Genomic DNA, 26,266 nt, shown 5'->3' on the forward strand with positions numbered 1-26,266 from the left:
TGACTCAATCCAGAGCATCACAGACATCGAACTATACAGCATAGAAACAGGCCTTTCAGCCCACCTTGTCTATGTCGAAGATAGTGCCACCTAGCTCTAAATGTCTGCTATCCATAAATCTGTCCACAAATATTTTAAAAAGTCCTAATTGTATCTGCTTCTATGGCTTTACCTGGCAACTCATTGCAGACATGGACTACACTTTGTGCTAAAGCTGCCCCAATATCCTTCCCAAATCTTTCCCCTCTGATCATCTAGTTTTAGAATCCTCTACCTTGGGGAAACAGATTGAGCGTCCACCTTATCCATGCCCCTCATGATCTTGTACTCTTCAATATGGTCACTCCACAGAGGAAAAGTCCCAGCCCATCCACACTCTCCTGATAGCTCAAGCCCACAGGTCCTGGTGAACCCAGGCAACATCCTGATGAATCCCTTCCAACTTAATGACATCTTTCCAGTAGCTGGTTCCCACAACTGCAAACGGTAAACCAGGTGTGGTCCAAGTATGACGATCGCCAGTGGAGGAATTTGTCATAAGGTCATAAGGAATAGGAGTAGAATTAAGCCATTCGGTTCATCAAGTCTACTCTGCCATTCAATCATGGTTGATCAATCTCTCCCTCCTAACCCCATTCTCCTGCCTTCTCCCGATAACCTCTGATCTAACCTGTGCTAATCAAGAATCTTTGACATTAATTAAAAACATTTCCTCCAGTTATCTCCATAATATTTGTGGTGCATCCAGGCATCCGTATGACTCAAGTCAGGGCATCATCTTTAGTGGGAGTGCTGCACAGCAGGAGTTATCCTAGTGCTTATTAAGAGTGACAGAAGGCAGCACCATACTGACAATTTAGACAGCATCTCTGGATATTACCAACTTAATCAAAATGTTGCTACATCACAACAGCATGGTTGGCAGACTGGAAAACTCAAGAAATAACCTAACAAGCACACGTTGAACTTTTTTCCACTCACCCAGTGAAGACAAGGCAGAGTAGAGTGCAGATCAGTATTGACACTTGGTTGAACATGGCAGACTGCGTTCTCTGAATGGCTCGATGCAAATCATTCTAGAGGGAAAGACATTTCTATTAGGCCATTGAGATGATCCACATACAAATGAGAACATGCCACATTTTTTACAAAAGGGACCCATGTTTTGCAAACTGGAAAGATTAATTAGTTTCTTTCCAAATTTGAGCCCTCCACTGTGTTTTTTTGTTGATTTGCTATTGAAGGCTGTGAAACTAAAAACACTGGCATCTGCTAATTCCTGAAATAGTTTAATAGTCTTTTTGCATTCATTATAGATGGCTGCCAGGTCCTTGGTTTAACATCTCATCTGAACAAAGCATTATAGATTGAGCCTGTTCCTTGCTTCTTCAAAGGATATTTCAGTTCATTTGTTTCTTATTAAGAAAGAAAATGGTGCATTTGAATCACGGCAGATAACTAAAACTGTAACCATATCCATTGTTAAATACCCAGCTCTTCGTTTCTGTGTAAATTGCAGACGGTGGTTTACACAAAAAATAGACAGAAAATGCTGGAGTAACTCAGCGGGACAGGTCGCATATCTGGAGAAAAGGAATAGGTGACGTCCTGGGTCGAGACCCTTCTTCAGACTAAGAGCTCAGTCTCTTAGTCTGAAGCAGGGGCTTGACCCAAAACATCACCTATTCCTTTTCTCCAGAGTTGCTGCCTCATCTGCTGAGCTACTCCAGCATTTTGTTTCATGCGGTGTGCCATTGTCGATACAAGGATCTACAGAAGCTGGTCGACACAAAGAGCTGCCTCCTCACCTGTACAATCAAACTCCCCTCACCTGTATCCACCTATCACTTGGCTGGCCTTGTCCCACCTCCACTTATCTTCCAGCTTTCTTCCCCCGACTTCAATCAGTTTGAAGATGAGCCCCTTCTGTAACGTTATCTATACAAGTCCTCGAGTGGTGCTACCTTACTCCAGCACTTTGTGTTGTTTCCCACCCCCCCCCCCCCCCCCCCTCCCCCCTCCACAAAATAATTGCTGTGGCACAGTGAGTTGGAGATTGCTGTGTCTGGGCAAAATTCCAGTCTGCAGCTGGTTGGCAGTTTGCACTACACAATAGAATTTCTTGCTCACCACTTCCTGCAGTGAACCACCCTCAGTGCTGTATTGAAGTGTCAAGTTGGATTTGTCTTTTCAATATAGAGCTTCCTAACCGGGATGTATAGAAATGTCAGGTCTTATGATTCAATAAGTCAGAGCTCGAACTGAGAAACATTAAGGAAGGATTTAAAACTCTGGTCACTCTATTTATATTGCATAGTTTCGGAAATGAGCAGATATTTTATGTAGAAGGGACAGAACAAGGTCTGACAAAGGTACACAAAAATGCTGGAGAAACTCTGCGGGTGCAGCAGCATCTATGGAGCGAAGGAAATAGGCAACGTTTCGGCCCGAAACGTTGCCTATTTCCTTCCCTCCATAGATGCTGCTGCACCCGCAGAGTTTCTCCAGCATTTTTGTGTACCTTCGATTTTCCAGCATCTGCAGTTCCTTCTTAAACACATGGTCTGACAAAGGGTCCTGACCTTAAACGTTGCCTGTCCATTACCTCCACAGATGCTGCCTGACCTACTGAGTTCCTCTGGGACATGGTGTTCTGTACCACAAGTAGAAGCCTGCTTATGATTGATTTTCTCAATGCAGCCCAAAGAGTTCAGCAGAATAACAGATACCCAATGAACAGAATCCAATAGCAATCAGCATGGTTCATTTGTCCTGATCCCCACCAGATAACTGGAATTGGGTGTTGCCTAGTTACCTCACTGTGTTTTTTATCCTCTGCATTAATCTGCAATTGCAAGACCAAGTTTGTTCAATATACTTCACTATAATATATATTCAGCGTGACGGGAGTAATGAATCAGCACTCCCTGATCTGTGAATGTCTGTGCTCGTTCACCCAATTGTCACCACAACAAACCAATTTTGATCCTTTAGTAACCAACATATTAAACTATTTATTTCCAATGACTGGGTAAATTGTGAAAATTACTAATGCAAATGCTGGGAAGAAAATCTCTTTGCCTACAAACTGTTGTACAGCAGAGGGATCTATGAGTACAGGCACACAGCTCACTGAAAGTGGAATTACAGGTCGATATGGTGATAAAGAATGCTACTGGTACATTAGCCTCCATCAATCAGGGTCCTGAGTATAGAAGTTGGAATGTTATGTTACAGTTGTATAAGACGTTGGTGAGGCCACCTCTGGGTTATTGCGTTCAGGTTTGGTCACCCTACTAAAAGAAAGATGTTATTAAGCTGGAAAGAGTGCAGGACTTGAGTGTCTGAGCTAAAGGGAGAGATTTGGCAAGTTAGGACTTTATTCCATAGAGCGCAGGAGGATAAGGGATAAGTGAGTCTTTGTGAATATGTGTTTGGTGATAACTACAGGATGCAGGATAAAATTGATCACTTACAATCATGTTCTCCAGTGCATGTTTGGCTAGCCAGCAGTTTAGAAACACTGGGATGAAGAGATTCCTCAAGGGCGGCCAAAAAATCTGCCAAGGAAAAAAGAAGACTCACGCAGGGAAAATGCACAATATATCAACAATTACCAAATATCGTATTGACAGAAAAGCAGCATATCAAAATGCTTTATATGGAAAACAGATACTAGATGTGACAGAGAGAGAGGAAGAGGGGCAGATTCAGCAATCTGTATCATCCCCTATGCTTTACCTATTGTACTTGAGTTTGACTCAATTTCATTTATATATAGTATTAGCATGCACAACAAAGCCTTTCACTGTACCTCGATACACCTGACAGTAATAAACCTAAACCATTAAACTGGAATGTCAGCCTGACAAAGATAATTAGTGGTGCAAAGTATTGGACTTCAAAAGAACTAATGGAAACTTGAAAGGGTTTGTTATCAAGCTATGTAAAACACTGTTCAAAACACTTCATGGCTGTTCTACAGTAATGACTCCATTGCAACCTTATCACCTCTAGAGCCACTTAGCCTCCTTAAATAAGAAGATCAGATTGGAAAAAGATCAGTGCAACAAATGGCATCTCCTTCAGAAAGTAGTTGCCACAGAAATCTAGTGCAGCAGACATTTTCAAAATGTTATAGTGTCTTGTCAAAAAGGAATGCTTTGATTGTTGTCATCTGTGCTTAGGAAGATTTCTGCAAGATGAGATCTCATTAGCAGTTGGATCACCTTGAACACAGAAGGATCTGGCAACAGAGATTGAGAGACTGGACATGTAACAGAAAGCCATTTTGCTTTATAACTTCACAAGTGCCCAGGTAATTTGTAACAATTTTATATAAAATTTAAAACTCAAAATACTGGAAACACTCAGCAGGTCAGATGGCATTTGTGGATCAAGAAAGTTTATGCTTCGTGTCAATAACCTGTTATCAGTAAGGTCCTGATAAAAGATCATTAAACGCAGTTATGAAACTTTGGGGTGAAGAAGAAGCAAAGAACTAGAATAAAGATACAAGAGGCTGCAGATGCTAGAATTTTAAGCAAAACACAAAGTGTGGAGGAACTCAGCGGGCCAGGCAGCATCTGTGAAGATAATCGACAGATGATTTTATGGATCAGGACCCTTCTGCAAACTCAGTAACACAATACAGCTCTAGCTGTAAATAGGTTGTTCTAAAGCTCCTGTGTTATTAAGTGTAACAGCTGATAGAGCTGTGCCTCACAGCACCAGTGACACGAGTTCAATCCTGACCTTGGGTGCTGTCTGTGTGGAGTTTGCACGTTCTCCCTGTGATCATGCATTTCCTCCAGATGTTCCGGTTTCCTCCCACATCTCAAAGATGTGCAGGCTTGTGGGTTATTTGCTCTGTATATTGCCCCTAGTGTATAGGGAGTCAGTGTGGAAGTGGCATTACATTGAACTAGTGGGAACAGAATGCCTGTTGTGGACGATGGGCCAAAGAGCCTCTTTCCATGCTCTGTCTTTAAACTAAACTAAGTCAGATTCAGATTCAGATTCAATTTTAATTGTCATTGTCAGTGTACAATACAGAGACAACATAGAAACATAGAAACATAGAAATTAGGTGCAGGAGTAGGCCATTCGGCCCTTCGAGCCTGCACCGCCATTCAATATGATCATGGCTGATCATCCAACTCAGTATCCCGTACCTGCCTTCTCTCCATACCCTCTGATCCCCTTAGCCACAAGGGCCACATCTAACTCCCTCTTAAATATAGCCAATGAACTGGCCTCGACTACCCTCTGTGGCAGGGAGTTCCAGAGATTCACCACTTTAGCATCATAATGAGATTTAGCATCTCCCTGGAAGAGCGACATAGCAAATGATTTGAATAAATAATAATAAGTGATAATAAGTGTCCGGGGGGTGGGGCGGTGATTGGCAGTCACCGAGGTACGTTGTTGAGTAGAGTGACAGCCGCCGGGAAGAAGCTGTTCCTGGACCTGCTGGTTCGGCAACGGAGAGACCTGTAGCGCCTCCCGGATGGTAGGAGGGTAAACAGTCCATGGTTGGGGTGAGAGCAGTCCTTGGCGATGCTGAGCGCCCTCCGCAGACAACGCTTGCTTTGGACAGACTCAATGGAGGGGAGCGAGGAACCGGTGATGCGTTGGGCAATTTTCACCACCCTCTGCAATGCCTTCCGGTCGGAGACAGAGCAGTTGCCATACCATACTGTGATGCAGTTGGTAAGGATGCTGTTGGGCCCAACTAGCAAATGTCGACCAAGACACCCCATCTAAGCTAGTTCCATTTGCCCACATTTAGCTCACATTCCTCAAAACCTTTTCTATCCATGTCCCCATTCAAGCAGTTAGACCATTATTATAAATGGAAAATCTTTGTTTTCATTATTTTAATCAAGATTAATGATTTAAATTGTTGTTTTTCACACAAGGAGTGGTAGATGTATGGAACAAGCTGCCAGAGGAGGTAGTTGAGGCCGGGACTATCCCAACATTTAAGAAACAGTTAGACAGGTACATGGATAGGACAGGTTTGGACAGATATGGACCAAATTTCTCAGCTGAATCTCTCATTCCCAACATCAGTTAACAGTCTACGGAAAATCTCACTTCCAATTAATCTACTTTCTCGTATTTAAAACATGTCTGGGTGACATAACAGAATTTATAATATTGATATAAACTTTGAGCACACATTCAGGTTTCTTTCCAAATGAGAGCTTTGGCACTCAAAAATTGGGTGAAGAAACTTATTTGAAACGCCTCCAAAACAATAAGAATTGGGGTGAGTGATCATTTCTATGTTAAGTTTTTCGGGAATGTTCCCCTTGAAGTGGAGTCCCAACTAATGCATTTGATAAAACAACAATCTGATATTAAGTGTCATCTTAATTACAATCAAGAACACAAGACATATCAATAACACTTTGCATGCGGTAAGACAATCTGTGAATACCTATCTATAAGGCAGTGAGACTATAATTTTTTACAAATTACTGCTCCTGGAAATAGGTAGAGTTAAGCTTCTCCAATAGTAATTACATAATTGCAACAAATTGCCAATCCGGTTAGTGCTTTGAAAAGTCAGAGATAAATGTTTCACATTTACTTACAGTGACAATGAAGGGAACAGTGTTGATCATTTCAAGGAGAAAAGATATTCGGAAAATCTGTTCCCAGATATTTCCCTGTATGAAACAGAATGCAGTGAATTAATTTTACATATATTTTCCACTCAATGTCTTGATTTGAGTTCAGCTGCTGCCAACTTTAAAACTGACTACAACACTTCACGTAAACCAAATTGACTGGCTTTGAGATGGTGCAGTGTTGACTAACAGATTGGTCATCAAACCAAACATCGGGAACATGGAATCAATGACTGCACGGTCAGTTATCTTCCAGGCTGGACTGTTAATTATATTGCTCGAAATTGCAAACATTTCTGAACCAAATTTCTAAAACACTTCAGTAAAACTGGTATTGAGAGGATTTAAACAAATTAAATTGTCAGACTCCACTCCAGATGGAGATGGTGTCACCATGTTGGAAAGACTGGCAGGAATAAATCTATTCTCCCCCTTTCCAACACGTAACAAAATCACAGTGTTACTCCAAGTGCATGAGCCACTCATGATTTCATTGATAGTTACTTAACAATCTAATACATTTGATACTTTATCCTGTGAAGTAGTAACTCTTCAGCATTCCATATTGCACTGTAGTGATAATTCAAGTTCACAAAGCAATTCTGGTAATTTAATTTGTCAGAACTGTCCCTGCAAATGTCTTATTTAATGGTGCAAAGCCTCGTGGCACTAGAGATGAGAGAGGTGTCAAATTTGAACAAGCTCTCCTCAGAATCAATTAATCCTAGTTGTAGAGAAAGCGTGTATGTTTGAAGAGTCCTCCAGGGCAGTCCAGGGAGGAGTAACAATCATAAAGAGCCCTTTTGGAGACACAAGAAACTACAGATGTTAGAAAATTGAGCAAATTACAAAGTGCTTTAGGAATTCAGCTGATCAGGCAACATCTGTGCAGAATGGGTTGGCGATGTTTCTGATCAGAACCCTTCTTCAGCATTAAAGACCTATTTTTCTCTTTCAGCAGGGGTTGGAGCTTACTGATGAATTACTTTACAGTGTTTGATGTGGCTGGCAAATTCAAGCTTTTTCCACAACAGTGAAATGGGATAGCTAGCCAAAGTACAGAATTTTTACACAGCACTTGCGACAAATCATCTCATACTGGCACACAACGAGTTGCCAACTATTCACACCAGTGCAAGAGTTGCTTCGCCCTTAATTAGAGGGAACTCAGTCATACAGCACGGAAACAGTCCCCTTGGGCCCAACTAGCAAATGTCGACCAAGACACCCCATCTAAGCTAGTTCCATTTGCCCACATTTGGCTCACATTCCTCAAAACCTTTTCTATCCATGTCCCCATTCAAGCAGTTAGACCATTATTATAAATGGAAAATCTTTGTTTTCATTATTTTAATCAAGATTAATGATTTAAATTGTTGTTTTTCACACAACGGGTGGTAGATGTATGGAACAAGCTGCCAGAGGAGGTAGTTGAGGCGGGGACTATCCCAACATTTAAGAAACAGTTAGACAGGTACATGGATAGGACAGGTTTGGACAGATATGGACCAAATTTCTCAGCTGAATCTCTCATTCCCAACATCTAGATTTACTAGAATGTTGCCTGGGTTTCAACAACTAAGTTACAGAGATAGGTTGAATAAGTTAGGTCTTTATTCTCTGGAGCGCAGAAGGTTAAGGGGGGACTTGATAGAGGTCTTTAAAATGATGAGAGGGATAGACAGAGTTGATGTGATCAAGCTTTTCCCTTTGAGAATAGGGAAGATTTAAACAAGAGGACATGACTTCAGAATTAAGGGACAGAAGTTTAGGGGTAACATGAGGGGGAACTTCTTTACTCAGAGAGTGGTAGCGGTGTGGAATGAGCTTCCAGTGGAAGTGGTGGCGGTAGGTTCATTGGTATAATTTAAGAATAAATTGGATAGGCATATGGATGAGAAGGGAATGGAGGGTTATGGTATGGTATGAGTGCAGGCAGGTGGGACTAAGGGAAAAAAATTGTTCGGCGCGGACTTGTAGGGCCGAGATGGCCTGTTTCCGTGCTGTAATTGTTATATGGTTATTGTTATATGGTTATCAGTTAACACTTCCAATGAATCTACTTTCTCATATTTAAAACATGTCTGGGTGACATAACAGAATTTATAATATTGATATAAACTTTGAGCACACATTCAGATTTCTTTCCAAATGAGAGCTTTGGCACTCAAAAATTGGGTGAAGAAACTTATTTGAAACGCCTCCAAAACAATAAGAATTGGGGTGAGTGATCATTTCTATGTTAAGTTTTTCGGGAATGTTCCCCTTGAAGTGGAGCCCCAACTAATGCATTTGATAAAACAACAATCTGAATATTGCCCATTTAAAATTGTGCTCTTGTCGACTCTCTAGTAGGCAGATTAGAACGGGTTGCTGCCACCATCAACCGCTGTAGGGATTAGAGGAAGCTCTAACACCATTTGATGCATCCAAGATACTGATTTCAAAATGGCATTTCTGATACACTGGGAGGGGGTAGGGACGGGACACGGGCAGGAAAAAGCGAGCATGAAAAAAGTAGGAAGTGAGTAAAATTAAAAGTGAATGAGGTAGAAAAAAGTCAGGTGAAAGAGTGAGGGAAGATACAGAGTCAGTGTCAACGAAACATGGAAAAATATGTACAGGAGTAGGCCATTCGGCCCTTCGAGCCAGCACCACCATTCAATATGATCATGGCTGATCATCCAGAATCAGTACCCTATTCCTGCTTTCTCCCCATATCCCTTCATTATTGTCTTGAAAGAGACAGTCTAATTATGTTTTGGGATATATTATTTACACATGCCTTCATTGGTTGGGGCATTGAGAATAAGAAAATTATATTGAAAATTCTTAAGGGGTTGGCAGGCTAGATGCAGGAAGATTGTTCCCGATGTTGGGGAAGTCCAGGACAAGGGGTCACAGATTACAGATAGAGGGGAAATCCTTTAGGACCGAGATGAGAAAAACATTTTTCACACAGAGAGTGGTGAATCTCTGGAATTCTCTGCCACAGAAGGTAGTTGAGGCCAGTTCAAAGGCTATATTTAAGAGGGAGTTAGATGTGGCCCTTGTGGCTAAAGGGATCAGGGGGTATGGAGAGAAGGCAGGTACGGGATACTGAGTTGGATGATTAGCCATGATCATATTGAATGGCGGTGCAGGCTCGAAGGGCCGAATGGCCTACTCCTGCACCTATTTTCTATGTTTCTATGTTTAAGAGTTAGTGAGTCATGATGCAGCAATATAGGACATTGGGTTAGGCCTCAATTGGAGAATTGTGTACATTTCTGTTTGACTTATTCCAGGAAACATCATAAGATCATGTGATAGCAGCAGAATTAGGCCATTCGGCCCATCAAGTCTATGCCATTCAATCATGGCTGATCTATCTCTCTCTCTCCTAACCCCATTCTCCTGCTTTCTCCCCATAACCTCTGACACCCGTACTAATCAAGAATCAATTATCTCTGCCTTAAATATATCTGCTGGCTTTGCCTCCACAGCCTTCTGTGGCAAATAATTCCACAGATTCACCACCCAATATGTGTAAGCTTTGGAGAGAGTGCAGAAGAGGTTTACCAGAATGTTGCCTGAATTAGAGGACATTTGCTATGAGAGGTTGTATAAACTTTGATTATTTTCTTGTGAACATCATAGGTTGAACAGAGACCTGATAGAAGTTTATAAATTTATGAGAAGCATAGTAGATAGTCAGATCTTTCTTTTGCAGGGCGGAAATGTCAAAGACTAGAAGGTGCAGCTTTAAGCTGAGAGGAGCCAAGTTTAAAGACCTGCAGCAAGTTTTTTTACACCGAGTGTGGTGGGTGCATGCAATGCGTTGCCCAGGATGTGGTGGAGACAGATATGGTCGTGGTATTTAAGAGGCTTTTACATATGCACGACCTACTAGGAATTAGAGAAGTATGGTTATGGTAGAAGTTTACTCCATCTTACCTGTGGAGTTCATTGCCAGAGATAGGTGTGGCGCCAAATAACTGGGTATTTTTAAAACCGAGATTGATGGGTTCTTGATTAATAAGGGCATCAAAGATTACAGAGGGAAGGCAGAAGAATAGAGTTGAAAAGGAAAGATAGATCGGACGACAGAGCAGACACAAGGGCCAAATGGCCTAATTCTGCTCCTATTTCTTATGGTCTTATATGGATCATGTACAGGTAGAGGAGATTAGTTTAACTTGGCATCATGTTTGTCATAGACATTGTGGGCTGAAGGACCTGTTCCTGTTCCATGTTCTATGTGTACAGGCATTGTGAGAGAGGAAGACACAAAAGAATCATAGCTGGATCATTACTGATATATTGTGAGGGTTGTATTTGGCTGGGATGAATAAAAGGGTGAAAGACACTTGGAATTACCAACAGACCTATTGCGTTCAGAATTCTCATTAAAACAAAATGGAATACTTTTTTGAATTGTTACGCCAGCAGCTTTGAGTTATGGCAAGTCTCTTCATATGTGAGGCCACTTATATTTCCCCTATGATTCCTTATCAGAAGCTGGTCATTTGGCTTCACCTGTGCCATCATTTATCACACATTGTCACCTGCTAAGATATAGTCCTGACAGCAATTTCTCTTCTATTCAGTAGCCTGGGGCTGCTGTTGTGGCCTTTTTTCTGCATGTTTCCCAAAGGGCCTTTCAAAAAGACTCAGCAAACCCAACCAACAAATAAAATACTGTTATTTTCAGTTATTTATTGGTACTCTGCTATTTCTCTGCTGGAATCTCATTTCAAATTCTGGCAGGGCAAATATAGTAATCTTGCCAAATGTTGATAAATATAGGTTCTGTAAATACTCTGTGCAGTCTGTTAGAAGGACCATCAACTTATATAAGGACCTCTGTATAAACATTTATATGGACTTCTGTGTACACATTTATGGTCGCTGTAATACTGTAATACAAAAGGTCATCACAGTTCTGGAAACAGTGGGCCAGAATTGATTACCAGACGCCAGAGGAGTAGTTCTTGTGGTCAGACTTTGTTCCGAATTCATGAGAATGGATTATGAAGCAGTAAATCTGCCAAAGTTGAACAAACACTCAGCCAAACACAAGTGAAGAACCTCATGGAATCAAAAATATAAAATATATGGCCATCAGCTCATGCATCAGAATTGGGTTTTAAATTGTTGAAGCTATTTATCTTTCAAAGAGAGATTATTTAGAATGAACTCTTACCTTGTAACTTAAATACGTGAGGAGCATAGTCTCCAGAAAGCTTATTGAAGCCACTGTAACCTGTGGAGAAAAATTAATAACAACAATAAGAGTTAATTTGCGTTCCTACTTAATAAAAGGTAAACGCAAAGCTGGTGCATTGTCCTTTTAAACATAGGGAGCAAAAATAGTCTACGGTATTCCAATGTACAAGAATCCATCAGTTATAATTACTGCTGTGTCATCAGTCAAAATTGTTGCCAATCTGCCTCTGACCTTGCAAATTGAATCTTACAGAGTCTATTTTTTTTCTGAATGTAATTACAGTTGGAGGGTTTTTTTTTTACAGTTTATAAGGACCTGTTCCTGTGTCTCTCTATGTTTTATACATACAATGTAAATCTGCTCCAAGTGAATGGAATAGCACATTTAAACAAGAGTCAACATCACAAAAAGAACACAATTATACTTCGGTACAAATGGAGATTGGAGTAAATCTTCACTGATGTCAGTTAGCTTTTATTTTTTTCACTCACCTGAATTCCCCACAGTGATAGACTTCTGTTCACCCAAAGTATAGGTGCCCTGTTAATATAAAAACAGCAAGCATTGGAGCCTATTAGCACTTTGAAATATCAGACTCGTAACCAGCCCGCTATATTCACCCAGAGAGTTGTGAATCTGTGGAATTCTCGACCACAGAAGGCAGAGGAGGCCAGTTCACTGGATGTTTTCAAGAGAGTGTTAGATTTAGCTCTTAGGGCTAATGGAATCAAGGGATATGGGGAGAAAGCAGGAACGGGGTACTGATTTTGGACGATCAACCATGATGATATTGAATGGCGGTGCTGGCTCGAAGGGCCAACTAACCTATTCTTGTACCTATTTTCTATATTTCTATTCCAACTCTAGATTTCATTTCCTTGCAACATTAAAAACCTGCTAATTCAGTGGAGATGACACATATCTAGAGTCATTGAATTGTACAGCATAGAAACAAGCCTCTCGGCCCTCACACCCATGCTGTCCCTTTTGCCCATTTATGCGATTCCCATTTCCCCACATTAGTTCCGTATCCTTTGCTTTTGCTTGTCTAAATGTCTCATCAATATAGTATATAGTGATCATATCTGAATCCACCACCTCCTACCCGAACTAGTACCAGATATCACACACCCTCTGTGTAAAAATACTTTCCCCTCAAATCCACTTTTAAAATATTTCCTCTCACCTTAAACCTGTGTCCACTTGTTTATGATATCTCTACCATGGGGAAAAAAGATCCCTACTGCCTTTCCTATGTAGGCTTCTAATAATTCTATGTACCTCTGTCAGGCCACCCATCAGCCTCCTCCGGTCCAGGGAAAACAAGCCCAGTCTATCCATCTCCCCATAACTAAAGTCCTCCAATCCAGGCAGCAACCTGATAAATCTCTGCTTCATTCTCTCCAGCACATCAGTGGCCTTCCTATTGTGTGGTGACCAGAACATCATACACTAGTCCACGGACAGTCTAAAGGTACAACATAATGCCCCAACATTTGCATTCTATGCTCTGACCTATGAAGGCAAGTGTGTCATTTGCCTTCTTCATCAGTCTACCTATTTAGGTTGCCACTTTCAAGGAACTATAAACTTGAACCTCTAGATAAAGTCTCTAATCTTACTATTCACCAACAGTAAGATTAAAGCTGAAAATCTATCAAATATCTCACAACTTTATCCATCACACAAGAAAAGATGGAAACAATGTTTAGATTTATGATCAAATATAAATCAGATGCCTGAGAGTTTGGAAAAATGAAATGGCGATCACTCTCACTGCTTCTGACACCTGAGCTACTTGTACAACAACATTCTATAAAAGGAACTGCAAAATGTAGACGCATTCATCTACACTGACAACTCTAGGTAGTGTACCACAAATCCATGTGTTTCTACTCACCTGGGAGGGAGCATGAAACAATAAGGTTGAGCACTGTAACCTCCACGGGACACCAAAGGTCCCGAACTTACCTGTGGTTAATTAATTGATATGTGGTGAACAAAAATACATTTTGGGATGAGAAATGTTGCACTGTTAAACCATTTAATTTTACTTTAAGGGAATAATTCAGACTTAACAAGAGGATCATTAATAATCAATACTGCTTAAAGTGAAAAAGTGCCTTTTCTCCTTAGTAGAGCTAATAGGACTCGATGTTTCAATCCCTGTATTAAGTCGGCACTCTTGCTGTTTGCAGTGAGTCGCACAAGAGGAAGATCTCTTAACAACCCAGTAGTTGCCTTAACACTGGTTAAACATTCATCCAGGGGCGGATTAACCATTAAGCAGACTAAGCACGTGCTTAGGGCACCAGGGCCAAAGAGGGCACCACAAAGTTGGGAAAAGGGTGAAAAGAAAAAAACGAATGAAGATTTGTAAAAAAAAAAAATGTGATAAAACTAGCGCAAATTGATCATATTGTTCTGTTTCTTGATCATGGTGCACCCTAGGGTTATCTTCCCAGGTGTACCACAAGGGGCACTGCTGGCGCAGTGCACTCTGACCTCTGTCGGTCAGTAAGATCATTAACCAAAGATCTTATAGCGGAGCAAGATAGGCTACTCCTGCTAAATACAATGGGCTGACGTGTAGTACGCTACGGAGGGGATCCTGGGCATTTTTCCCCGCCCATTTTAGTAACCGGAGCCTACCTGACCCGACTCGCAGTGTAATCAATGTTGCGGGGCAACAGTTTGTGTGTGTGATATAGGGTTAGATTCATCATTCTGTCAGTTCATACTTCTTGTCAAGAATAAAATTTGACTCTGGTAATTGTCTTTTTTAATATATTTTAAATCATTTCTTTTTAAATGGCTCACAAGCAGTGTTTGAGTTGATTTTGTAGTAACCGGAACCGACCCGACTCGCAGGGTAATTGACATTGCGGGGGAACAGTTTTTGTGTGTGATATAGGGTTAGATTCATAATTCTGTTAGTTCATAATTCTGTTAATTCTTGTTAAAGAATAAAATGTTTATAAACACACATACATGAATGTGATATAAATGTATATAATCATATAACACACACAATTATATTTCTTCTGATCCAATGATGAACTTTATTTCAGACTAGACAAGGGACATTAAATAAGAAACATTGTAAACCTCCCCGCAACTTCACACACACTAGGCCTTATCCCTGGGCCCCACACCCCCTCTCCTGCTGCCCCGGGCCCCACACTCCCTCTCCCGCTGCCCCGGGCCCCACACCCCCTCTCCCGCTGCCCCGGGCCCCACACTCCCTCTCCCGCTGCCCCGGGCCCCACACCCCCTCTCCCGCTGCCCCGGGCCGCGCACCCCCTCACCCGCTGCCCCGGGCCCCGCATCCCATCTCCCGCTGCCCCGGGCCCCACACTCCCTCTCCCGCTGCCCCGGGCCGCGCACTCCTTCTCCCTGGGCCGTACACTCCCTCTCCCCGGGCCGCGCACTCCCTCTCCCGCTGCCCCGGGCCGCGCACTCCTTCTCCCTGGGCCGTACACTCCCTCTCCCCGGGCCGTACACTCCCTCTCCCCGGGCCGCGCACTCCCTCTCCCGCTGCCCCGGGCCGCGCACTCCCTCACCCCTGGCCCCACACTCCCTCTCCCGCTGCCCCGGGCTGCGCACTCCCTCTCCCTCTCCCCGGGCCGCGCACTCCCTCTCCCCGCTGCGGAAACAAAGATTAGATCTTTGACCGGAAGCAAGATGGCGGAACAAGATGGCGGAGCAAGATGGCGGGGGCTGGTTGCTAAAATGGGTCATATAATCACCCATGAATCTGCCCATGAGCGTACTACACGTTTGCGTGAGAGTAACCCATCTTGCTCCGCTATAAGATCTTTGTCATTAACACTGTCACATGTTTCCTGTTGTGGAATATTCTCGACTGACCTCTGTGCCTCAGACATGATGTGTGCGATATCCTTGGAAATCTAAGACCACTGCACTGGTAAGATGTCATACAGCTTCAATGATCGTTTATTTAATTAGTATACATAGTCGTCTCTTATCTGTCAATCTTTTTTGAGACTTTTTGTGTCTACTTTTGCCTGATTTAAGCTATTTTTTGTTGGCGAGGTGCAGTGTCTTGCATGTGTTTAAAAGTAAAATGATGGAGCCAAATTCAGTTGTCATGACAGTCATTTCAATGACCCTCTCTGCCCCTTTTTAATTTCAGCCCCATGTAAACGTCAAAAATGAAGCGTGTTCAGTTGAGTGGTGCGCAAAAAAGAAAACGTGCAAAAGAGAATGAGCAAAAGAATCTGTCTGTTGTAGCCAAGACAGGAAAGCTGACAGATTTCTTCTTACAAACTGCAGAGAAAGATGATCCAGATCAAAACCAGTGTCAGTCTTCAGAGACAGCAAGTGAATCAAATCTATCTCCTTAGTGGCGGCGCGGCTCTGGCTGCAGCGGCTCTCCGGCAGTCCTGTTTGTTTTGTGTTTTTTGGGTTGTTTATTTTCGTTTTGGTTAGTCTAGTTTTGGTTTTTAGTTGTGTTTTGGGGGGGGGGGGGGGTTTAAACGGGGCTTGCTGTCTCTCCCTGCGGGGGAATGCGACTTTTTTGTCGTATTCCCCTTCTCTGCCTCCGTCTGCGCTGAGGCCTAATGGCGGAGCTGGCGACCTCGAGGCTCAGGAGGCAGAGCCCGCCAGGACTCGCACTGAGCTCGCTCCCGTGAGGACGGCCCGGCTCGGGGCTGGAACAGGGCTTTCGTGAGGGGCTGTGACGGCCGGCCCGAGGAAGGAACGGTGCTCCCGTCGGAGTAGCCGAGCTCGGGGAGGTACGGCGTTCCCAGCCCGAGGGAGGAGTGGCGCCCGGTCGGGGCGGCCCAGCCTGAGGGAGGTGCGGCGCCCAGTCGGGGCGGCCCAGCCTGAGGGATGAGCGGCGCCCGGTCGGGGCGGCCTGGCCCGAGGGAGGAGCGGCGGCCTGGCGCGAGGCTGAGACGGTGGCAGTACTCACGTGAGGGCGATCCGGCTCGGGGCTGGAACGATGCTCCGGGGCTGGGACGGCAGTTCTGGTGGCGGTGGCCTGAGACCGGGGGTTCGGCCGCGGGCCAGCGGCTGCGTCAGCAGGTCTGGTGAGCGGCAGCTTCGACTACCCCGGGCCGCGGTGTTTGAGCCGCGAGGACAGGTTTTAACATCGCCCGGGGGGTATCGCCTCAGCGCAGAAGGAGAAGAGGAGGGAAGAGACTGCAGCCCTAAGACTTTTGCCTCCATCACAGTGAGGAGATGTTGGGTGGACTCACTGTGGTGGATGTTAATATGTGTTTATTGTTGTTTTTTATTGTATTGTATTATATGTATGACTGCTTAAATTTCGTTCAGACTTCGGTCTGGATGACAATAAAAGGCTATTCTATTCTCTATTCATCAGAAACAGGCAGTGTTGGTGCAAGGCCAGACTTAGGCTTGACACAGCCACTGGAAAAACAAATTGAAGAGGAGTACAATTACTGGGAGAATGTGCTTCGGCGTGTTGTAGCAGTCATTTGCACACTGGCTGAACGAGGATTGGCATTCCGAGGAAAAGTGGAAAAATCTGGGTCTCTCAATAATGGGAATTATTTGGGGCTACTCGAATTGATAAGTCAGTTTGACCCATTCTTGGCTGCTCACATATCACGGTATGGCAATGCTGGAAAAGGCAACCCTTCGTACCCGTCCAAAACGATATGTGAGGAACTTATTGAGTTAATGGCAAAGAAAGTGCACTCCGTCATCATTGACGAAATTAATGTTTCTGGGTACTTCAGTCTGTCTGTGGACTCAACGCCTGATCTTTCGCATGTTGACCAACTGAGCATAGTGCTCAGATACTTGCAAGATGGACAGCCAGTTGAACGATTTATCACATTTTTGGAATTACAAAACCACACTGGTGAAGCTATGGCACAGCAGGTGTTGAAGTACTTATGTGATGATTGTAAATTGGATTTTGCTAAATGCAGAGGGCAGTCATACGACAATGCTGCCAACATGTCTGGACGTTACAATGGCATGCAGCAAAAACTTTTGGATGCAAATCAGTTTGCCATTTATGTACCCTGTGCAGCTCATTCACTGAATTTAGTTGGACGAAGTGCTGTGGATTGCTGTCAAGTTGCAGTAGATTTCTTTTCCACCGTACAACTGCTCTACACATTCTTTTCAGCCTCAACTGCTCGGTGGAGAATTCTCAAAGATTGCATTGGAAATGAAAAAGTGTTGAAATCACTTTCAGACACCAGATGGGAAGCACATGCTGTGGCAACTGCAGCAATTATCAACTCTTTCTTCAAGATTCTGGAAGCTTTGGAAGATTTATCAGATGACCAGTTGCAAAAAGGTGACACTAGAAGGGAGGCAAAGAATATTGCAAACAAGATGCAAGAACTGGAATTTGTGTTCATGCTGAATTTTTGGAATGAAACTTTAGAAAAGTTTCATAGAACAAGTCAACTTCTTCAAAGTGAAAATGTGATCTTGCAAACATGTGCAGATTTGTATTCATCATTGGCAGACCAGTTGCACACATCAAGAGATGAGTTTGAGAGATTTGAATCACTTGCAAAGGACATGCTCCCTGATGTAGAATACAAAGCAACTCAAACGCGTAAGCGTATAAGAAAGAGAATGCCCAACGATGGAAATGCACCAGAAGTCACTCTCAGTGCCAGAGACAAATTCCGTATCTCCACTTTTTATGTAATTGTTGAAAAGTTAGAAACGGAAATGAGGAGGAGACGAAAGGTGTACACTGAAATAGCAGACAGATTCTCTTGTCTGACAGATGTTCCTAATGCCACCCAACAAGGTGCTAATTCCCAATTATCAGAAAGTGAAAGGTACTCAAAGACTTGTCAGACACTCATTGATGCTTATCCAGATGACATGAACAACACTTTGTCTACAGAGCTTCAGCAGTTCCATTCATATGTTCTTCATAAGTTTAAAACAACCAAGAAAACATCTTTCACTCACATGGAACTTTACAACACAATTACAGAAGACAAACTAGAGTGCCTTTCCAAATGTTGAAATTGCCTTAAGAATATTTTTAACATTAATGGTCACCAACTGCACAACAGAGAGGTCTTTCTCACAACTGAAACGTGTAAAAAAACCCAAATAGATCAGTTATGCTTCAAGAAAGACTCGACTCACTCTGTATATTAACAATTCAAGCAGACATTCTGAGAAGTATTAATTTCGAGGATGTTATCAGTGATTTTGCGAAAATGAAATGTAGAAAAATGCCTTTCAGGTCATGAATATTGGAACTTTGATACATTTAACTTGTGAAATATTAAAATAGATGTTGTATTGCATTTTTGTAGAACTTTATGTAGCCCAAGCTTGGCTTAGTTTGTACAGTATATTGTGTTATCATATGAATACATTTTTGTACTGCTGCAACCTGCATTGTATATCTGGTCAGACAGGTCAACAACTTAAATGGACTGGGTCAGTGTGGAAAGGAGGGGGGCACCAAGATTGGTCAGTGCTTAGGGCACCAGTGAGCCTTAATCTGCCCCTGCATTCATCAGATCAGTATAGACTTCACTGAATGCATGGAAAAGCATACCACAGTGTAGACCTTCCTGGTGCGTATTTTGTAGTTAAAAAGCCCTTAAAAAGCATTCCTTCCTTTATAATCACACCTGTTTGTTAAAAGTAACAAATGAAAAAAATTGGGCATTATGAATTTGTTCAAAAGGAGGAAAAGAACAACAAAACTTTGTTATCAGAAATGTATCAATAAATTTAAAGATTTCATTTATCAACTTATCTGGCTTCTCCACCTCCCTGCTACAGAATTCTAATTAATGCACATTTCACCACAAAGCATTACTTACCAATTGATGAGATCAGATGTTGGACTGGCGGTGTAATTCTGCTTTGAACATCCCCAACTAAGAGGAAAGAAAAATCAATAAACACAGAAAGCAGCAGCAGTGAGATTAAAATACTTGTACAAAGCATCATACAGTACAAAGGCAAATGTCCCATGGTACTGTACAAGTAACTAGTACTTGAAAACTAAAGGGAGACAACAGGAGTTTAAATAGGAGGTTTAAATATATTAATGATTTAGATGAAGGGATTTTATATTAATGATTTAGATGAAGGGATTACAAGCAACATTAGCAAATTTGCAGATGACACAAAGCTGGGTGGCAGTGTGAACTGTGAAGAAGATGCTATGAGAATGCAGGGCGACTTGGACAGGTTGGGTGAGTGGGCAGATGCATGGCAGATGCAGTTTAATGTGGATAAATGTGAGGTTATCCACTTTGGTAGCAAAAACAGGAAGATCATTATCTAAATGGTGTCAACTTGGGAAAAGGGGATGTACAACGGGATCTGGGGATCCTTGTTTATCAGTCAATGAAAGTAAGCATGCAGGTACAGCGGGCAGTGAAGAAAGGAAATTGGCATGTTGGCCTTTATAACAAGAGGAGTCGAGTATAGGAGCAAAGAGGTCCTTCTGCAGTTGTACAGGGTTCTGGTGAGACCACACCTGGAGTATTGTGTGCCGTTTTGCTCTCCAAATTTGAGGAAGGACATTCTTGCTATTGAGGGAGTGCAGCGTAGGTTCACAAGGATAATTCCCGGGATGGCAGGTCTGTCAAATGCTGAGAGAATGGAGTGGCTGGGGTTGAATACTCTGGAATTTAGGATGAGAGGGGATCTTATTGAAACATAAGATTATTAAGGGTCTGGACACTAGCCCTTGGAGACCTCTATATCGACTCCAGATTATTCGATTAAGTCCAAGGCTGGGAAATTTCATGATTACCACCTCCCTGTACCATCCTCTCACAACTGGTCCCCCTTGCTGAACAGGGGAAACACTGAAAGTGGGAAAGACACAGAATGTAGTCTACCTTGGGATTTTCAATGGCAGCATCAGCACTCACTGATCTGGGCAAGTTCTGAATGAGATAGCTGCCAGGTTTGATCTACAGCAGATAGTTGGAGAACTAACTCGAGGAATAAACCTACATGATCTCATCTTCACCAATCGACATGTGGCAGATGCATCTGTCCATAGTAGCAGTGGTAGAGTGATCACTGCAGACTTCTTGTGGAAACACTTACCATCATGTTATGTGGAACTATGATTGTTCAAATGGGATAGATCCAGAGATAACAGAGCCATCAGCTTAAAATGAGGAATCAATGAGTTAATGTCGAGGTCTCCAAGGGCATTTTTAGTGAATGCATGCAGTCCAACCTCATGAACAGGCATAGCCCTGAATCTACCATTATTATCAAACCAGATACTGTGTTTTGTTCAATGAGGTGAACTCTAGGGAATGCTGGAAGCAGTAACAAACATACAAAAAAATGATGAGATTGCAGCCGAGTGACTCTAGGCAACAAGTAACACTGGGGTCACTAACTTCCCAGCACAAACGGGCATCTCTAAAAGGGAGCTAACAGCTTAAGTCTTGACTACCACTGTAAAGTTCATCATCACCAATCTCTTACAATTGATTAAAAGCTCAACTGGACCAGTCACATTAATACCAAGGTTGCAACAGCAGGTCAATGACTGGGGTATCTTGCAGAATGACTCACTTCAGAATATACCAAAACATTCCCACCACACTGCAAGGCACAAGTAAGAAATGTATAGATTGAATATTCTCCGTTTGACGAGATGAGTTACGATTTCGGTGATTCTCAAAAAGCTCAATACCATTCAGGACATAATATTTGCCTGAATTGTAAACCATTCCACCAACCTAAACACCCGTTGCCTCTAAGATCAACACTAAATGGCTGCAAAGTGCACCTTATTTAACTTGCACCGAGATTACTCAACTTTGTTACTCCACAGCCCCTCTGAATCCTGTGACTTTTACAACCAAAGAGGGCAAGTTTAGCAAGAACATGGGAACTCCACCCCCTTCCAGGTTCCACAAGTCACAAATCATTCAATTTTGAAACATATATCTGGTCTTCTATCATTGTAGGGTCCTAATCATTAAAGTGTCTAGCAGAACCTAACAATACAAGGCAGCTCATGATCAATTGGATATATTGCAATAAAATCTGCCTGCCAATAGTGTCCAAACCCTGAAAATTGAAATGGTCATAAAGTATTTTGGAACATCCTGAAGATTTTGAATGGTGCTTCACAAAACACAAGCTCCTTGTTTTTCATTTCATGGCCTGTAACCCGTGCGATCCAGGAGATGCAATCTTAGCATTGAAACAGAGAAAAAAAATTGAAGTAATCTCAGGGCTGAATGACTTTCTTCTCATAATTCACACTCATTTAGAACTTGTCTTCTAAATCATACAAGGTACACCAGCCCATGCAAGTGCTACAGGTAGCAATAAAATCAAATGGTCTGAGGTTGTGGATCACTGAGTCAAGCCATTGCAATCTGTTGCTAAAGGAAACAGGATCACTCAGTTTTCAGCAGCACTTAGAAGGGGCAATGCTGAGATGGAGAAAGCTAAAATTCATCTTGGGCTGATATTGGGCTTGCATCCAGACTGCACAATAGTCAGGCCATCAAACAATAATAGGTTGGTAAAAAGGTTGTGAGGTACGTTAGTGACAGAACAACAATCAGAGAGTGAGTGAAATGAGAAGATAGGAGAGTGTGTGGTATGGCTTAGCAAGGAGGAGGCTCAAGTTGGCCTTAGCTTCGATTCAGAAATGCTTTAAAGTCTGCCTCAGTTGCTGTATGAATCTGTGGGCTATTGAACATTGAACTATTCAAGAGATCTGGCAGGTCTTGATGGACTGAACATTTCACGCTTGGACTCACTCCACCAAGGCTTGCTGGATTTCTTGGTTGCTAACCATTTTAACTTCCGTTTTTCCGTTTCCCACATTGATCATTCTGCCCTTCTCCATTGCCAGAGTGAGAACACATGTAAAGTAGAGGAACATCACCTCATATTCTGCTTGGGTAGTTTTTAACCTTATGGTACGAACAATTAATTCTCCAATTTTAAGTAACTGACCTACAAATTACCCCCTCACTCAATTTTTTAAATTTCCTTTCTCTTCCCCGTGCCCCACCTGAACTTGCACTAATTTCTACATTTCCCCCTCTCGTTCCACCTGTATTCCTTCCTCTGGCTTCACAAATCACACCGCATCCATCCTTATCTTACACCTTTTGGCTTTTCATGCCTGACCTGTGTCCAACCATCTGCCTATTAAAGGCCTCCCTCATCTGTATCCACCTAACACTCACCAGGCTTTGCCTTGCGTCTCCTCTATTCCAGCTTCCTCCTTCCTCACCCCCATCACAATCAGTTTGAAGAAGGGCCCCGACCCAAAACGTCACCAATCCATGTTCTGCTGCCTGACCCATTGAATTACTTCAGCACCCTGTGTCTTTTTATGCTTATTTGAACTTCACTTATGGTGAAGCCCTACACTTATTAAACTCTTTATTGTACACGTATTAATATAGAATGTACAAACTAGAATTATACCCTCCTACATATCCAATATGCATTACAATATTATTTTCGCTTCCTTCTTTATCTGAGCCCATCAGCTTAAATGCCTGTTGGAATTTCGTTCTGTTACGTTTCAAAGGCTTGATCTTTTTGAAAGGCTGTATGTGGTGTTGTTGCAACATGGTGGATACATTTTAGATAAATATGAGATGGCAAGTTAAGTAAATGGTGGATGCATTTTAGATAAATATGAGATGGCAAGTTAAGTAAATGAAGAGGGACAAAGGAGAATTGAAATTTAGACGTGATCTTGAAGATTGCAGTGTGAGGATTCCTCTATGTATACATAAATGGCCCACAAAATCAAAAGCCTCAAATACTCCTGAACTGTCCAATAGGAATGTTTTGCATTTATACTTTTCACTTCTTGTTTCCGATAGGTATTTGTGGGAGCACAAATAGACTACTTGGACAATAAAAACTAACACTTAATAAGTCAAGATTGGATGAATTCTTAATGAATGGATTAAATTAAATAAACACATATCCTGACTAGAGTCTGAAGAACTGTCCTGACTCAAAATGTCGCCTGTCCACATCCTCCAGAGATTTTGCTCGACCTGCTGACTGACTCCAGCACTTTGTGGTTCATCTTGACTATAAAGTGGTTTATTGTTTAATTGTAGGTTATTGAACCCTTCTAATTTTCTCAGGCTGTGGCAGATTGTTCTTTATTTTAAAAAAGATAGAACACATCTTTTTAGCCTCAAAACCTATGACAGGATTCGGCAGCACATCCTCGGCCGACATTCCTCTGGAATCCCTCCCTCCACGCCTTAAGGAAGTCAATACCCCATTTTTAATTCATCGGCTTGATGTCACCTTGGAAACAGCTAGGAGGAAATTCTTGAGGCGTGTCATTAGGATAGATTCCTCCACTGGACACTCCTGAAGTTGAACTGCCGCTCCAAGGACTGCAGGGCCAGAAACTGTGTTTCCACAGTTATTCATTTTCCAAGCAGGCATTTTAAGTACAATCAAAATCATCCTTTAAGTACTTGTGTATCCCTTGGCATCACAAAGCCAAATGTACAATAGATATCAATGTCTTGTTAAGCTAGAAGGTACACTCTCAATCTGCTTACATTCTGATTTTCTATGGAGTTTCATATTAGGAGCCAATAATGAGTGTAGACTTCTGGACAGAGAGCAGTAAGTGTAGATAATCCCACGTTTGAAGTCATACATTCTATTCTGCTGATATTTTATTTTATCATTAAATAATTAAACAGTGGTTGAATAGTAGAGGAGATTAGAACATGGCGTGGAGGTCAAGGAGCTGCGAGGTATAAAGCACAGGGAACAATGCCACTGCTCTGAGGAAGAAGGTATTATAGTGTGAACATTTAAACAGGCAATTTCGATTATTAACACAGACGCAGGAAATATTGACAACAGTCAGATGACATCAGGTTTTGAAGAAAAGAAATGCATACAAATATACTTGAAACCAATTTACATTTGGGATGAAATGAAGTTGAGGCATGTGTGCAGCATTAAGTTTAATGGGCTGAATGGCCTTTTCGCACGCTATAACTTTCATGCATCCCTATAAAATATATTTTTCATTGTTTTAAATTGAGGGATTAGTAAATCGATGCTTTAAACCCCCATTGGTGAAAAGTCTCGATCTCCAGATTACCGAGCATACAGTAATTGCACTGTGCAGAGCCCAAAATATACGGTCAAAGCCCAGAGCATTGAGAAAATAGCCACAATTCTCTTATTATTCAGCACATTGCAATTGTGGGCCTGACACAAGTAATGCCAAAAATACTTGATAGGCTGTTTGTTTATTCAATGTCATAATATTAGCTTAGATTAAATACACTTATGTAAATCTAAATGGCTAGTATAATGAATCACTGGCGCTGTTGTGCAAGACATCTAATTAAGGATGTACATGAGTTGTGGTCTTAGCTGCTTCGGTGTCTTACCATCCAATTCCTTCTTCGGGATGGTCCAGCAAAACTCGTACGATGTACAGAACGCATGTGAGCACCTTCAAGGAGAAGTTAAAGAGTCGTATTCTTAAGCCTGCAAATAAAAGTAAAGCATCCTTTATTTAGAACTCTCTTCGATAAGTGACCTAATTAATAGAGGCTGAGAAATGATTACGAGGAGATCTAATTAAAATGTTATTTCCAAGTCAAATTGAAACAAACTGGAAACTCGGTCAGGCCGTGCCCGTTGCAAATCACAGCAGCTTCAGAGCATCGCCCCGGAAACGAGGTCACACTCTGCTGAGGTTTCCATTGGAGCATCTCAGATCAGATGGCACTGCTCGGAGTAGATCCTTGGCTGGTAACTTCAAGAGGTTGCTTCCCGTATGTGCCATCTCCCACTGCACCTTTCCTGTTCCCACCCACCATCATTCCCCAAATCCCCAACCAATTACACCTTCAACCCTAAACCCAACCTGTCTTCAGGTCGGGGGGAGTTCCCCCCGCCACGGGTACCATGTAATCCCGTGCTACCTGCTCCATGGTCAGATAGTCGGCGACTAAACCGTCTCCCCCACCTGCTTTGCCAGGTGAAGAGGGGGCTGTGGACCCCCAGCAGGACCAAAAACAAGACCTGCCAAAGGGCGGATGAGCTCCGAGCAAGCCAACGGCCATCCACACTAGAAGTTGCGATCACTGTCGTACATAGCATTGTAAGGCACCGTGCCCGTTAATGTTTTCAACGATGATGATGAACACCCTGATGATACCCCACCTCCTGATCTCCCCGGCACGGTGGCGCAGCGGTAGAGTTGCTGCTTTGAGCGAATGCAGCACCGGAGACCCGGGTTCGATCCTGACTACGGGTGCTGTCTGTACGGAGTTTGTACGTTCTCCCCTTGACCTGCGTGGGCTTTCTCCCAGATCTTCGCTTTCCTCCCGCATTCCAAAGAGGTACAGGTTTGTAGGTTAATTGGTTTGGTAAATGTAAAAAAAACTGTTCCAAGTGGGTATAGGATAATGTT

General features: G+C 42.5%; 1 protein-coding gene across 3 annotated transcripts in view; it reads right to left on the reverse strand.

Moving 5' to 3' along the window:
- kcnt1 (potassium sodium-activated channel subfamily T member 1) overlaps positions 1–26,266 on the reverse strand; it is a 275,370-nt gene that overhangs the window by 92,373 nt on the left and 156,731 nt on the right. For all 3 annotated transcript variants that reach the window (XM_033049188.1, XM_033049186.1, XM_033049189.1), the window contains 7 exons: positions 25,236–25,335; positions 19,659–19,715; positions 12,339–12,387; positions 11,824–11,883; positions 6,603–6,677; positions 3,477–3,560; positions 982–1,076 (listed from right to left, as the gene is read on the reverse strand). In XM_033049188.1, the coding sequence (XP_032905079.1) occupies positions 982–1,076; positions 3,477–3,560; positions 6,603–6,677; positions 11,824–11,883; positions 12,339–12,387; positions 19,659–19,715; positions 25,236–25,335 (520 nt within the window). The remainder of the gene's footprint in view (positions 1–981; positions 1,077–3,476; positions 3,561–6,602; positions 6,678–11,823; positions 11,884–12,338; positions 12,388–19,658; positions 19,716–25,235; positions 25,336–26,266) is intronic.

The sequence above is a fragment of the Amblyraja radiata genome, chromosome 32, assembly GCF_010909765.2.
Source record: "Amblyraja radiata isolate CabotCenter1 chromosome 32, sAmbRad1.1.pri, whole genome shotgun sequence".
NCBI classification, from domain to species: domain Eukaryota; kingdom Metazoa; phylum Chordata; class Chondrichthyes; order Rajiformes; family Rajidae; genus Amblyraja; species Amblyraja radiata.